At 49.0% G+C, this 13,810-nt stretch overlaps 3 protein-coding genes across 8 annotated transcripts in view; 1 reads left to right on the plus strand and 2 right to left on the minus strand.

Annotated features, from left to right (window-relative positions):
* The window catches only part of LOC126572416 (myotubularin-related protein 4), a 31,780-nt gene extending 28,478 nt beyond the window's left edge, over positions 1 to 3,302 (minus strand). The window contains exon 1 of one of the 6 annotated variants that reach the window (XM_050231716.1): positions 3,134 to 3,302. The gene's annotated coding sequence lies outside the window, so the exon portion shown is untranslated. Of the gene's footprint in view, positions 1 to 2,580; positions 2,693 to 2,752; positions 2,811 to 3,055 lie in introns of those variants that run through there. The other 5 variants (XM_050231713.1, XM_050231715.1, XM_050231718.1 and 2 more) reach the window with 5 other exon arrangements.
* A 310-nt stretch (positions 3,303 to 3,612) lies between these two features.
* LOC126581575 (mitochondrial fission process protein 1) lies at positions 3,613 to 4,823 on the plus strand. Its single transcript, XM_050245321.1, has 4 exons — positions 3,613 to 3,837; positions 3,950 to 4,077; positions 4,152 to 4,261; positions 4,324 to 4,823. The coding sequence occupies exons 1-4, from the start codon at positions 3,786 to 3,788 to the stop codon at positions 4,490 to 4,492; spliced, it is 459 nt and encodes a 152-aa protein (XP_050101278.1). The 5' UTR covers positions 3,613 to 3,785; the 3' UTR covers positions 4,493 to 4,823.
* Positions 4,824 to 4,863: 40 nt separating this feature from the next.
* On the minus strand, positions 4,864 to 7,453 carry LOC126572810 (pickpocket protein 28). The gene is made up of 7 exons (XM_050232460.1): positions 7,396 to 7,453; positions 7,161 to 7,290; positions 6,536 to 6,845; positions 5,593 to 6,470; positions 5,439 to 5,530; positions 5,183 to 5,364; positions 4,864 to 5,115 (listed from the first exon to the last, which is right to left on the minus strand). The coding sequence occupies exons 1-7, from the start codon at positions 7,451 to 7,453 to the stop codon at positions 4,864 to 4,866; spliced, it is 1,902 nt and encodes a 633-aa protein (XP_050088417.1).
* Between the last annotated feature and the right edge of the window lie 6,357 nt (positions 7,454 to 13,810).

Here is a 13,810-nt window from a genome sequence, read left to right on the forward strand (position 1 = left end):
GGTACGATGCGTGATCGTGAACACAAAAACGCCACTCTTGACGCTTTTCGTGTGTACGAATTAGCACCCAATCAAAATCATGCCAGCCACGCGAAAATGGTTACCGTGCGGCTGTAACAACGTGCAAAATCGTGCGAAGTCGCGGTGCCAACTCGGTTACCAACGCACCTAATGCACGTAACGCAGGCAGCATTTTTGAAATTGTTCCTGCTCCTCTTTCATCAGCTCCGATTGTCACGCACAGAGCACCCATTCGCAATCGAAGCAGGCGACGGCAAACGCTTGCGTTGAGCTGTGGTTCTGCTTTTGCGAATGGACTCGGTTTTATGACGCAGCATGCCATGCACCGCTCTTCAGATAAATGTCGGCAAATTTGCTTCTCTTCCATCAGCGCGCAAAGGCCAATAATGGTGGCCTATTTGTTGTTCCACTCCGAGTTGCGGGTGCTGCGTTTTGCATGTGCGCCTTGGTGGAATGTGCGCCCTGGTTTGGCCACCTTGCTTCCTGCTTCATGCACTGATAATCCGTTCGGTGCGAGGCGGGTTATTGCTTAGTGGCCATAATTCAGCCTTTTCGGTGCCTCAAGGCGATATTGTGGCACCACAAAGGAATGGGAAAACCGAAAATAATCGACCGCACGCTTCCTCCGTGTGTTGCTGCGTACGCACAGTATGCTGCTTGGACGGGTTTTGCTTGCACGGGGTACAGGGTAGTGCTTTTATGCTGCGGTCGGTGTTTGCTTTTACGTTTTCGCTGATATCGCGGACGCAATAATGAGGTACCCCCCTATTTCTCGGCATGACAGCGGTGGTGGTGGCGGTGACGCTGTGTTGTGGCATTATTGTTCCTCTTTTTTGCCACTTATCTCACCATCCATTGAGAAAAATCCATCGCGGCGAAGAGGAACATGTTAAGCATCGTGGTAGCACGGAGGAGGAGACGAAAACGATAGCGAGGATATGACCGTGAACGATACGAGAGCAGCAGTGGAGAGCGCCAAGCGATTTACAACGTCATCTGGTCCGCGCAGTTGTGTGCGTCTAGTTTGTCCCAACAGCAGCAGCTGGCCAGCTGGCTGGGTAGTGTATCACCACCACACACCTCCCATGTTGACGGCAGTTAAAGGGTGGTGGGAGGTTTTCTCTCTGTTTGGGCGATGACTGTCGGTTGGGGCCACTGCGCCGCTCTCTCCCGCTCCACAAAGGCGCACCACTAGCGCGATGATGGGGCTGAAGGTCGTTCTGATGTCTGGTACGTGCGTGCGTGACGCCGAGCGACGATATGTTTACACGACAGTTTGAAGCAGCAACATCAAGCAACCGAATATGGGAATCGTTACCATGCGTTCGATCTAAAAAAGCCACAAATTATGCGTTAGTAAAATGCAAAAAAAAACAACTGATTATTGAGCAGCACCAGCAGCAGCATGAGGCGCAAACCGTGGCGCAGAGATGAATTCGCAGACGGGTTTCGATGGCGATGGTGGATCCTTCAATTTATTCGCGAAAAATGTGCGAGTCACCGCCACCTTGATGTTCTGCTGGCGCGCAGATCATGGCGAGTGGTATGTGTGCTTGCGAACCGCGGGATTGTGTATGTGTTTGATGATGTGCATCCAAGTAAGGCGGTGGGCAGCCTTTTTGAGGGGAGCTTTGCATCCGCGCGTTTGCGAGCGAAGAAGAAAAAACGCGCAGATGATAATTGAGGTGCCAACGCCACACACACAATTGGAGCATCTCCGATCCGTGAGCGGGAGAAAACAAAAGAAAACACACAACATACCGCGGTCGAACTACGATCGCGCCACCTCCTTTTCCACCAACGAAGAAGAAGATCGTCGTTGTGTGAGGAAAACAAACAAAAGATTTTCCTTGTTCTCGCGCAGTGCAGTCGAACGTGTATGGCTTAGGAGAACCGTTTCTTTCTGCACTAAAGCCAAAGGAGTAGCGGAGTCAGATGCAGACGAAGTGGTGAAAACGAAATTTTCCCATTTCACAAGCGGATGCAGCAACGCGCGAATACTTGATGAATTATGCATTTTCTTTTTCTCCCCTCTCGCACACCAACGAATGATGGTAGCCTGTGGTGGTAGGGCAAGTGACCATCAATCGAAATCGAAAACAAAGGATCCGCGGTGGCGCCCACAAGCAGGTGAATAAACGGCATCCAACAGAAAGGTGGCGATGGTGGCGATGATGAAGGAGAACGTAAAGTTCTCGACCTTCTCGTGTTTGGGGCTTTGCGTTTCGTCATTTCGAAGGGTCCTGCCTGCGCTGAATGTTGATTGCCCACGGTAAAACTCCCAGTTTTTGTGACCCATAAACGGTGGGCCATAATTCTCCGCAACTTGGATTCTTCACTATCGATGCACAAGAGAAGACGACGTAGCAGGCAGCGAAACATACACAGCACGGGAACAATAAGAACAGCAATGAAAACATATGAAAAATATTCTTTCGGCCACACGCACACCAACGGAACGGTCGTCGCCAACGCAGTTACGAGCCGCTGGGCCAAGGACTTTTCATCGACTGCGGGTGGTCGTTGCTCCAAACGCAAACTCCTCGTCACGAAACGTACGCTCGAGGGGGAAGGTGGGACTGCGCCTTGGCCGGAAGCGGGAACGAAGCTTCACCACACGAAACGGAACAAAAACGGATGTCACGCACCGTACCGTGGATGCACCCGACCGCGGAATTCGTGGAATCGCAAATGAACTTTTGACTTTGCACTCTGCAGACGCAACGCTCACCAATACTCTCCAAAACAGACGGCCAAACACACAATAGACAACATGAAATCCCCCCCTCCCTTCCCCCCTGGCACCCTTTCGAACGCTGCGTGCGTGCGTGCGTAGACACGGGAGAAAACAAAAACAACAGCAACGCGACCAGCAGCTTCGACCAGAGTACGGTGGGGGTGCAACGGGGTGGAGGTGGTTGGCCTTCTCCACAGTAAAAGGAAACACAAATAACCCCCCTCATCCCCCTTTTTACGCAATCAATCGACCAACATGCACCCACACACACACACATGGTGCATTTTTTCCACTCACAGATTTCACGGGCTTACGACGGCGGAGCACCGAGGAAATGACGACGATCCGTAATGGCGCTGGGCAACATTTTCCTACTTTGCACAACGGCTGCTTTTGTTCACGCGAAACACAACGCGAAAACCGCGACGATTGACAACAGCGACAACGGCGAGAAACACTGGCTCACTTCGATCGCTTCGATGGAACAAGGCAGAAACGCGTCATTTTCTTCGTGATCCGTGGACGAGAGTGCCCCTCTGCCACCTTCCAGGCCCCAAACACCCACCCACTTTTACGTTTTTCGTTTTTTTGCGTCCGGTCGGTGTGTGCGTGTCGTCGATGCGCTGCTGCACACGAAAAATTCCCTACCATCTCACAAACCCACACGCAACGGACGAGTGGGTCGAGTGTTCGATGCGGGATGTCATGTGTGAGAGCATGTGGCAACGAAGGAATCGAGCATCGCCTGCAGAAGCGACTGAGAAAAGATACACTGGTTGGGCGAGCATAGCACCCCTGAAACGGCGCATCCAGCTGATGCGTGATGACGGCTGTCACGTGCGGGGCCAATGTTATGTAAACAAACAACGAACGCAGAAAAAGAAAAAGAAGAAGAAGAAGAAGGTGTTGCTGGTGTTTCCACTCGAAAGGGCCATCGTCGGTGATTGCAGAGATTTACCGTTTGTGTAGCTGATAAAGAGGCCCGCCCGGGCACATTGCTAATCGCTTAAAGCGCAAGAGCCTCACCATGTCAATTACCGAGAAGGACCTGTACCGCGACACACCTGTGCGATATTTAGGTTCGTATTTCCGCTGCCAACTCTTCCTGGTCCGCGAGTGCTGCGTGCGAGCCAAAATCGATTCAATTACATCACAATGACCATTGTTCTCGTTGTTAACATTTCTTTGTAGGATACGCAAACGAAATCGGAGAAGCGTTTCGTCCGGTGATAAAGAAGATATTCGTACACGCTAGCTATGCGGTCGCGATCAGCTACGTGCTGGCGGATACGGGGGATAAATCGAAGAAGCAGTACGAAGTGAGTTGAATCGGGCCAAAGCCGAGTAGGCTGCTGCTATCAAACGCATCTCAATGCAATCGTCCCTTCCTTAGAAACCGGAAATACTCGGGGGAGGCTTTCGCGGCGCCGCCATTGCATCGGGCGATACTTTGCTGTGGCAAATGTTTGCCTCCGTTATCATCCCGGGATTCACCATCAATCGGTAAGCACGAGGGGAACCATTTCATCGCATCGTGTTGCAGCATCTGGTGTCGTTTTTTGCAGCTTCTGCTGGCTATCGAAGATGGCACTGAAGGCGAACAAAGTGAAGGGCCCGGTAGGAAAGTGGGGACCAACGATGCTTGGACTACTCGCCATCCCGTTCATCATACACCCGATCGATAATGCGGTTGACTATGCCATGGACAACACCTACCGGAAGTACGTGAAGTAGTCCACGTTCACGTGACAGTTTCTCGTCACAGGGATTGTGTTAACTTGCCTACACCTAGATTTCACGCTCAAATAGTGGTAGCTTTAATTCAACGTGTAAGACGGGTTCGTGCCAACGGTTACTGGAAACACTAGGAATAGTCTAGCCATCTAAGTTCACGACGCACAACGACGTTGTTTATTTACACTTTTAGGCGTGATGTTAATCACTCTTGCTGCGACTACTAGAAAAAAGCGTTGTGCTACCTTTAAGCCTTGAGTGAATGGACTATTTTAACACTAGTACGGTGTTTTATTGCCGACAATAATAAAGGATACTGTTGCTACGCAATTCGTGCCCATCCTTGGGATGCAGTTTCCCGATCAGTTGCCTCACTCGTAGAACGGATAGATGGTACCAGTACGCGCGGAGCGTTCCATGCCATGTTGACTCTTCCGGAAGCGAAACGTATCACGCACCCAGCCGCCAGCCTGTTGCATTCGAGAGTGAACAACGTGCTTTAGCTTAGCGGTGAGCTCAGTTACCATTGTGTTGCTGCCCTTATGATCACGCTGCCATCGGTTACCATCGATACCGAAGTCACTCGGAAGTCCTACGAACTGCACCTGTGGTTTTGGTGCAAACTAGAAGTATTTTCGAGAAGAAAAAACTATGATCGATTCGTTTCGAACGCCCGGAACGTAACAGCACCTTTAAGAATTCACGGCGTGAGACAATTGTCGGATTCATTTCTGTTACATCGGTTTGTCGATCACGAATAGGACGCTGTTTGCGCCGCGCAGAGTACGGTCGCAGTGTCACGAAGTAGATCACCTCGATTAGTGAAATGATCGAAAAGCCTAGAAACAGTCCCAAGAGACCACCGACGTTTGCTGAAAAAAACATAAGAATGTGGCAATGAAAAGCATTTAAAGAAAAACTTCTTGCAGGTCAACCACGTTATTACACAAGAAGTCCGTAAATCCAACCAACTCTCCCTTGGTGAAGCTCCGATAGTAGGTATCCTTCACGAACACGTACACGAGTGCTAAGTTTTCTCTGGAAAAAATGAAATAGATTCATGATGACTACTTTACATTTATGTCCATTCAATGGCATACTTGGCATATTGCTCATCCTTCACCCCGTCCAACATCGATTCTCGGATGCCGAATTGGCCCACGTGTAGCTCGGCCGAGGTCAGATCCGGCACGTAACTAATCTCGAAGCATCCCGGCAGACAGGAGCAGCTGACGCTGGTATTGGAGGTGAAAGCGATCGAGTTGCGGATCAGCTCGTAGCATCGTGCATCCGCCCGGCTGCAGATCTTCGTGTCCTCGTACAGCTTCGGCAGAAAGTACAGCACACAGCCACAGTTCTCTAGGATCAACTTTGCCTCGCACTCGAGCTCACAGTTATTACGGGAGTACACCCGGTAGTAGGACAGGTTGGCCTCGCTAGCGAACACACACTGTCGCGTGGCTTGAGCGATTTTCCGGATCTGCCGAGCGGCATCGTTGATCTTCGGCGTAATGATGATCCGGTTTTCCGACCCCACCGGAATGTACTGTGCGTAATCGGTGATTTTAGGCGTCTCGGTAGGACTGTGAAAGATGATCTTGAACCCCGTCGAGGAGGTGGACGAGCAGTAGTAATCGCTCACGTTCGCATCCAGTACCATGGCCAGCCCCATCGAAACACCGGGCCCCGGAATGGCACGTGGGTAAGTCGCGTTCGTTGGCTCCTCCTCGAATCCCGTCTCCGGAGTCCAGAGCAATGGCCGGAAACGGTTCGTACTGTGTGCATCCGTCGATGCTGCCCCGTCTGAAGGAAAAATGTTAACCGTGCCCGTCACCCGAAACATGTGCGCGGCATCGAGCGTGTTGAACGTGCAGCATAAACCTTCGTCCGTGAGGACGGACTGGAAGATTTCGGTACACTTTTCCGTCTGCTTTGCATACCGACAGGCCTTCAGCATCCTGGAGCAGGGTTGTGTTGCCTAAGAAAAAGGAAAACCGATTTTTTTTTACCTCAAAAGCTCTCCTCAGCGCACTAACGACCTACACTCAATAGCAACTTCTTGACGGCGGACCACTTTCCTTCGTAACCCGTGCTATTGAGATCACCATCGATGGAGCAGATGGCTTGGAGTACCGTTTGCTCGAGTGTGTGCGCCTCGATACGGACAGCGGCCTCCCGACGGACCTGGTTCATGTTACAGATCGTGACCGCCGGAAACGGTATGTCCTTGATGGGCGTCGCTATCGGGTTCAACCCAATGATGATCGGTGAAGATTGCCATTTGATGTACACGTTCGAGATGAAGTAGATCGCGCATGCCGTGACAACGATGAAAGTAACGAAAAAGTAGGCACTGGAAAAGAGGAAAATCAGAATCGCAATGGCTTCTCGTTGAACAGAAATGACCGCACTGATGATGAGTCAAATGTTCTGATATTGGAATGTCCCTTTTCCACTCGGCCTCCGACCCACAAACCTCGGTGCATGTCCATTAAATGCTTTTAACAATTAATGAAAATGAATTGCCTCATTTTGCCATTAGCGGAACATTTTAATGCCGTGGTCGTGGTTTACCCATTGCGTCCCCGATGTTCAATCAGAATATTTAGCGGTTTCGATGCTGGCTTCCTGTCCGGCTCCCATCCACCCCATCCACCCCACCACTTACCGTTCCCAAAGCGTCAGCGAAACGGTTCCAACGTACTTCAACCCATGGATGGTGGTGTTGAGGCAATATTCACGCAGATTTTCCACAAACGAAACGCGCTCCTTTCTGCCTACGGCTGGTGCTTTCGGGTCTGGAAAATGGTTGGAATGATGGAATTTATGTGGGCTTTTACCATTTACCTGTTGCCATTTGTGGGAAAGCGCACGAAGCTAAAAAACCCCGTCTGTGGTCTCACCTTTTTCGATACCCATCGATACGAGCCGAACCTTTTGAACGGGGAAAGCGGGTGCCATAGCAGCGCTAGCGCTTTATCTGCTCCCGCAGGGTAGCTAACAGTACACAAACATGAAAAACGATGAAAAACGATGGAATATATTTATCATTGCTCGTTTTAGAACCATGAAAAGTGTCCATTTCGATGAAAGAGGACTAACCATAAAAAGGGGGGCGAATGGGATTTTCGGGAGACTCCACTTTATTGCTCCATTTATCGACAATGGCCGACCAATATATTCCGTTGCATTTCAAACATTATGTTGGACTTTTGTGGAGCGAATATTGATTGAACTTTGTTCCTGAAAGGTCGTAAAATAAAAACTCCCGAAAAACCAGTTCAATGTACCGGCTTACACAACAACAAATACCAACAACCCACTTGGCTGACGCAGTATTGTGCCATGCCACCGGTAAGATCGTTAAGCGCTTAGTCCGTACCTTAGTCCCTCACCTTTTTGCTTTCGCACCTGAATGACTGCTACTAATTCCTATCCAACTCGAGCGTTGTGTCGATTTCATAAAATCTGTACGTCTGTCTTCTGCTGATAAGGATGCCAACGCTTCCTTCCCGGACGACGAGTCACAAAATCAATGCTACTGAAGCCTCCTGATGCTTCCCTGCCTGACTACCCCTCCGATCCGCAGCCTGCACCGTCATCGGCACGTAATCGTGAGCTGCTCAAGCGATCTTATGACCGGCAGACCGTCGGCACACTCGGGTGTACTCTCGTTATCCTTGCGTTGCTGGAAATGGATGGAAATTATTTGCATGTATCGGCAATCAATCAATCGAGTCGATTGTACCCTCCTTCTTCCCCCCTTCGCCCATCCAATAATGCCCTCGTGACTCTGACTGTTGGCTTTAGCAAACAGTGGCCCTTGGTCGTCGCACGTTGTCGTATCCCTTGGTAGAACATAATGTGTTCAACGTGTGCTCGCTCTCTGCGTTCCGCCACACTCTAGGCACTCTGGGACCGAGAGTCCTTCGGTCACGAAGGTAGCATGAATCCTCAGTCGACACAAGGGGCTCCACCAGCTGATGTGTGCACACGGAACACAAGAGGCTCATACGATTCGAGTTATCCGACCGAACTGCCCCAGCGCCCTTCTAACTGATATGTTCGGGGCACACGTGCGGCGTTCTAGACATTATTTAATGGCTTGCCGCATGGATTGCTTTGGCACCGAGTGCTGTGGGAAACTGCGATAACAGGTCAAGGTGGCCGGGTTGCTAGCTTCTACTTTTGCAATTTCTCGATCACCGTCTGCCAGAGGGATATGCGGTTTGCCTCGTGTTATTCAAACAACGGATTAGTACGACGGCTTTGTTCGTTGTTTTCTAAGGCTAGCTGCTGGAGTTCAATCTGCAACCAACACGCTGCACAGCCTACTCCCATTGTGCACCGCTTAAGGGAAATTTTCATGAAACAAAGTCACATCAGCAGCAAGCCTTGCTGGGTTCCTCATCTTCTTAGCTACATTCCACTGTAATCCATGTGTTCGATATCTGATGAGCCGATAAAGCCGGACCAATCTGCAACGCAATGACCGGCCAGTGACGTGAGAAGCAGGTGTGCGCCGGTGAGAGGATTCGTGTTCGGGATATCGATTGACTATCGCTTCCCCCGCGGTAACCGGAAGTCGTTTGGTGCTAAATTGAATTTTCATTAAACTTTAATCTGCAATTTCGTCACCCCGTCCGTCCGTCCGTCCGTGCTGCCGTCAGTTAAAGTCATCACTTTCCAATTTTTCCAGCGACCAACAAGGCTTCCAACTGGGGCTGGGGTCATGGATTGACCTGATTGCCCGTGGAGCGTGGATCATGACGTTCGAAAGGACAACGACATAATCCGGCGCACACTCCTTTTCCCGGAATGAGGCTGCTTTGGCTTTGGTATGGAAAATTTGGGACACTCAGGGCCGAGGCATCTGGATTCTGCCGCTGGGACTTGATGGGGGAGGGAACGAAAAGATAGCAAAGATTGGAAGGAACCTCTCCCACCTTCGTTAGAACCGTTTTTCCCTGATGCTGCGAGACCTTGCAACGGCAGTGTATTGGTCAGAAATAGCGAAAGGTTCCATGCCATGTGCCATTCCACCGAACCGACGAAAGGTTGCTGTATAATGGAAAGCATAATTTCACGGTTCATTGGAGCCACCCGCAGCCGCATTGCTCACCCGGTGGGAGTTAAGTAAAGCACATCTGTGTTCGCTCAGAAGGTTTAAAGCGAGGAGCAGCATTAAAGGGAACGGGCAAAAAAGGGACATATTGTGGAAAGCGCTCAACAACAACAACAACAACAAAAAAGTACGTAAAATGATCAAAAGGTCAACCATGTTGCCAATCGAAGCGTAGGGCTTTCAGGAAGAACATACAGAATCATAATATTGCACATCAGCTCGCCCGTGCGTATGACGGGGTCATAATGAAGTTGCTTTCATGTGGATTGCACCTATACGCCGGGGTGTTTGTGAAAGTTTCATTAAAATAATAGAATAGCTCTAATGGATGGCGTAAAATGGATATACATGATTTATGCGATATATTTGGTACGTAATGGCTACACTATCAATAGGTTCGAACCATTGTATCAGGAAACATTAAAAGACTAGTGTTATTAACTACACTATGTAATTGATAGATGGAATATTACATGTTCTATTGTTCTGCACAATTATCCTTTGGAATTTTTAACTTGAACATTTTGTGATTCGATTGAAAACATCAAAAGCTCTTTATTTAAAAAACAAACATGATTCATTAATTTTGGATCATAAGTAGCTCAATGATATTGAATAAAAATCTACTACCTTCCCTTTTAAGTTACTCCAAGAATTGCAAGTCAAATCATTAGGCTTCGCTTGTTCTAGTTCAATTTATAGAGCCGTGTAAAGTTGTTTAGAATTAAAAAGAAGAGTAGCAAAATAGCGACCATTAATTGTTTGTTTCTTGCCCTAATTTATTTCTTGCTCTTAATTTGTTTCCTGCTTTAATCACAAGTGTCTGTTAATCCGACGATAGTTGAATAAAAATATTCCTTTAAACAAAATATATCAACAAATGATCCCTTCAATGTTCTCGCTAACATCCTGCAGCAAATACCTGAACTTCATCGTCAACCAGTGCTGCTGCTGCTGCTGCTGCTGGTAAGAGCCATAAGAGGCACAATCAACAGCTCCAAGCCGGTACACCGAGACAGGAAATTAAATTTGCAAACCCGATAGCCGACGGCCCAGTTAACGGCTCACTGCAGGCCATTGAATTATGATCCAATTTTCATCCAATACATGCACTACTAGTCACTGTTAATGGTGCTTCGGATCGCTCGATGGAGGCGTTATCTGGACAATGTTTTTTTGTTCTCGTGTATATCCCTCGGTATTTTTTTTAATATTCCTTTCCCATTTGAACTCACCTTCGCACCGGTCGATTGATAAAAGCGGACAAACCGAAGTGACGGAAATCCCGGTGGAAAAGTGAAAAACCTTCGACCCTTCCGCGGTATTAATGCATCAATCGTTTTGGGGCGCGAGTTTTAATATGATTTTCCGTCGAACGGCTGCGAGCGGTGAAAATGCAATCCTTGTCACCTGATGAAAACCGGAACGGAACGGACCGGACTGGACACACATGCACGCACTCGGTTGGCCACCGTTTTCGGTCGATTGCTATTCGGGGACGTGATTTGTGCAATCCTGCCAACGCACACGAGGAACACAATGGATGGGTCAAGCAGAGTGTCAACTGAGCAGCACCGTGGACACCGTGTGTGCGAATGCGTTAAAAATGCATTTATTGCACCGCTGCACCGGTTGTTGCCAACGATGCCTGGCCAGGCCAGGGGATGGGTGGCACTGTCCTGTTTGCGTATTTATTGTGCACTTTTGGCAAGACTGTCAACGTAGCTTGTGCGTGGGTATGTGTTGCACACTTTTCCCGCGGAGTGTACCATGTTTTGTCGGAATTTTACCTTTTTTTTTGAGGGAATGTTTTTCGGTTCCTGCTAACACGTTATCCTTCCACTCAGTCCTCCGCGAGCGAGCGAGCGGGTTCACTGTTGTCGCAGTCTGCTGTCGCCAGTCCGGTTGATGCACCGTTTTATTGCAACTGCAGCAGGTTAAGCGCATCGCCAGCTGGTGTCATGAGTTGTATGTCGTGATGCGCTGGTCCATGCTGTGTCGCACTATCGGTACCGGTGCCTGTACCTTGAGGTCGAAACTGTCGGTTTGATTGCATGTCCGTTCAAACGGCACATCTCGGCACTAAAACACACAACAGGGTCTCTTACTTTTAGTGAGCCCGTTTTTACAAACAACAATTTAAATTTATCAAGTGCATAAAACACATCATACCTAAATTAAAATTAAAATCCTACAAAATTGTCTTCGTGCTTCTTCGTCCTAAATTCTGACTTTATGAAGGTCCTAAAGAATTCCACTTTTTGACGACCACAACTGACCGACCCAGCTCATGGTGCATCGCTAAATGCATCGATGGTGTGACCCAAAGTTTATCTTTTATAAGTTTGCATAAACACGACCTCCAGGATTCGCGCCGAACCAACCAACTCTCGTCAAATCCAACTGTACCATGGGTGACCGGGTGCCACCCTGCTCGTGATGGGTACCGGAAGATATGAATGTTGTTAACGTTGCGCGTTGGGTGGAGCAGTCCTTTCGCAAGAGCTGCCGCTGGTCGAGGTTTGGTTGCATTTAATTTTTACTAAACCATAACCCGGGGGTTAGGCGAAAGTGGATTGTGGGCCATCCAATCAAGGGATCTGCACTTTGTGTGTCAAGTAAACCCTGGCCGGAGTTCTCGACCGAATGCCGTGTTGCGTGGCCACTGTTCCCCCCCCCCCCCCCCCCCCCCTGAAACTCCGCGATGAGTACGAATGGACGGGAACACGAAGCGAAGAACCATTAGAAGCGTCTATTTACACTGCACCAAAAGGACATTTGTCATAAGGACGGGTCATAAGGCGACGGGGTGGGGTGCTATATTTGGACAACTGCAAACGACAACGGGCACGATAGTGCCACGCCACCATGACCACCTCGAATGCTTTCGAACGGAGTAGAGGAGTAGAGGATTAGCTTTTGGGTCAAGTAGATTTAGATTGCGCCGAAAGTTCTCGGAACTGTTGGAAAATTGGACTAGCGAGGTATTTGATTGAGTCTTTCCTACTCGATCGTAACTTTCTTTTTGCACCGGCAACACCGGTTGTTCCGGGCTCTCTGTTCAGGGTTTCAAACTTGGTCTTCTTCGGCGGAATCCGGAAGCACCGAAGGACCTTACGACGCTGCACAGGAGGTTCCTGTTAGCGTTTCGTTGTTGAGGAGAGTGGGCTGTACTGTTCGTTGGCTGATTAATTTTTAATTAGTTTCTCGGTGAAAACTGGGAGGTCCGCTAGTGCTGGTCGTTACGTGATTATTTGAAAATTAAGGTATCTCTAATTTTTGTGCCATGAGTCTCGTGGTGTTTTTTTTTTTGTAAATTTTGGGTGATCCAGGATGAAACTGAGTGAATAGTAAGAGGACATAATCTTATTATGGGCTCGTAAAGCCTTCGCGATCCCCAGCTGGACATGGAACGACACACACGGAGCATGAGAATCCAGAAAACAACGGAACCCAGGAACGTAGAAATGAGACTTGCTCCTAAAGACGCTCTTCGTGGTAATTACGAAGGTAAGCTGATACGGTTTTGTCCACCACCAACGACAGTACGCCATTTCATCATGTTTCAAGTAAGCGGGATGCTGAATTATTCCGCTTTTCGTTACCCGCCTGAGCTGGCGTGCGAGGTTGCGCCACAGTTTGTTCACCAAAACGGTTGTTGGATGTTAAACACCGTGAAATGAAAACCGAGAATAAACGAAACGAAACAGAAAATGCAACTCCATGCAATTTAGAGCCATTCATTAGGTGAAGATCCTAAAAAGCGGGAAGCAAATTAATGTTTGTCCTCCTGGCATAGAGACCGAGCGAGCTGCAAACATATGTGCGGCCACCTCGCCGCTTCACACAGACGTTCTGGCGCAGAGGAAATCCTTCCCTAGCAAAGTGTAATACCGGCGCACAAAGTAGGCTGTGCATATATTTGCCATTTTCATTATGAAGGGCACGAATGCGAATGCTTTTAGGTCAGCGACGCTACTTGCCTTTCTCCATGGTCACCGCCCTTTTTTCCCTTTTGCAGCGCCAGGTATTGTCAGCGACGGGGACACCGGGACACCGGCTGGTTAACAGCTGCTGCTGGTCGTGGCGTGCTGGAAAAAAGGTACTCCACCGCAACCAGTTAATTGTTGGCGATAGTGTTTGGCGTGAAAGTGCGCATGCAAATCACGGGGCCCATAATCGCGTGGCCAGGA

The sequence above is a fragment of the Anopheles aquasalis genome, chromosome 2 (assembly GCF_943734665.1).
Source record: "Anopheles aquasalis chromosome 2, idAnoAquaMG_Q_19, whole genome shotgun sequence".
Taxonomy (NCBI): domain Eukaryota; kingdom Metazoa; phylum Arthropoda; class Insecta; order Diptera; family Culicidae; genus Anopheles; species Anopheles aquasalis.

Bases quoted from the DNA above. Each gene is read 5' to 3' on its own strand.
- LOC126581575 (XM_050245321.1), top strand. From the start codon at position 3,786: ATGTCAATTACCGAGAAGGACCTGTACCGCGACACACCTGTGCGATAT. The intron at 4,078-4,151 runs GTGAGTTGAATC...TCCCTTCCTTAG, and splicing joins AATCGAAGAAGCAGTACGAA to AAACCGGAAATACTCGGGGG. The intron at 4,262-4,323 runs GTAAGCACGAGG...CGTTTTTTGCAG, and splicing joins CCGGGATTCACCATCAATCG to CTTCTGCTGGCTATCGAAGA.
- LOC126572810 (XM_050232460.1), bottom strand. From the start codon at position 7,453: ATGGCACCCGCTTTCCCCGTTCAAAAGGTTCGGCTCGTATCGATGGGT. The intron at 6,471-6,535 runs GTAGGTCGTTAG...CCTTTTTCTTAG, and splicing joins TCAAGAAGTTGCTATTGAGT to GCAACACAACCCTGCTCCAG. The intron at 5,116-5,182 runs GTGCTGTTACGT...AAATACTTCTAG, and splicing joins CACGCCGTGAATTCTTAAAG to TTTGCACCAAAACCACAGGT.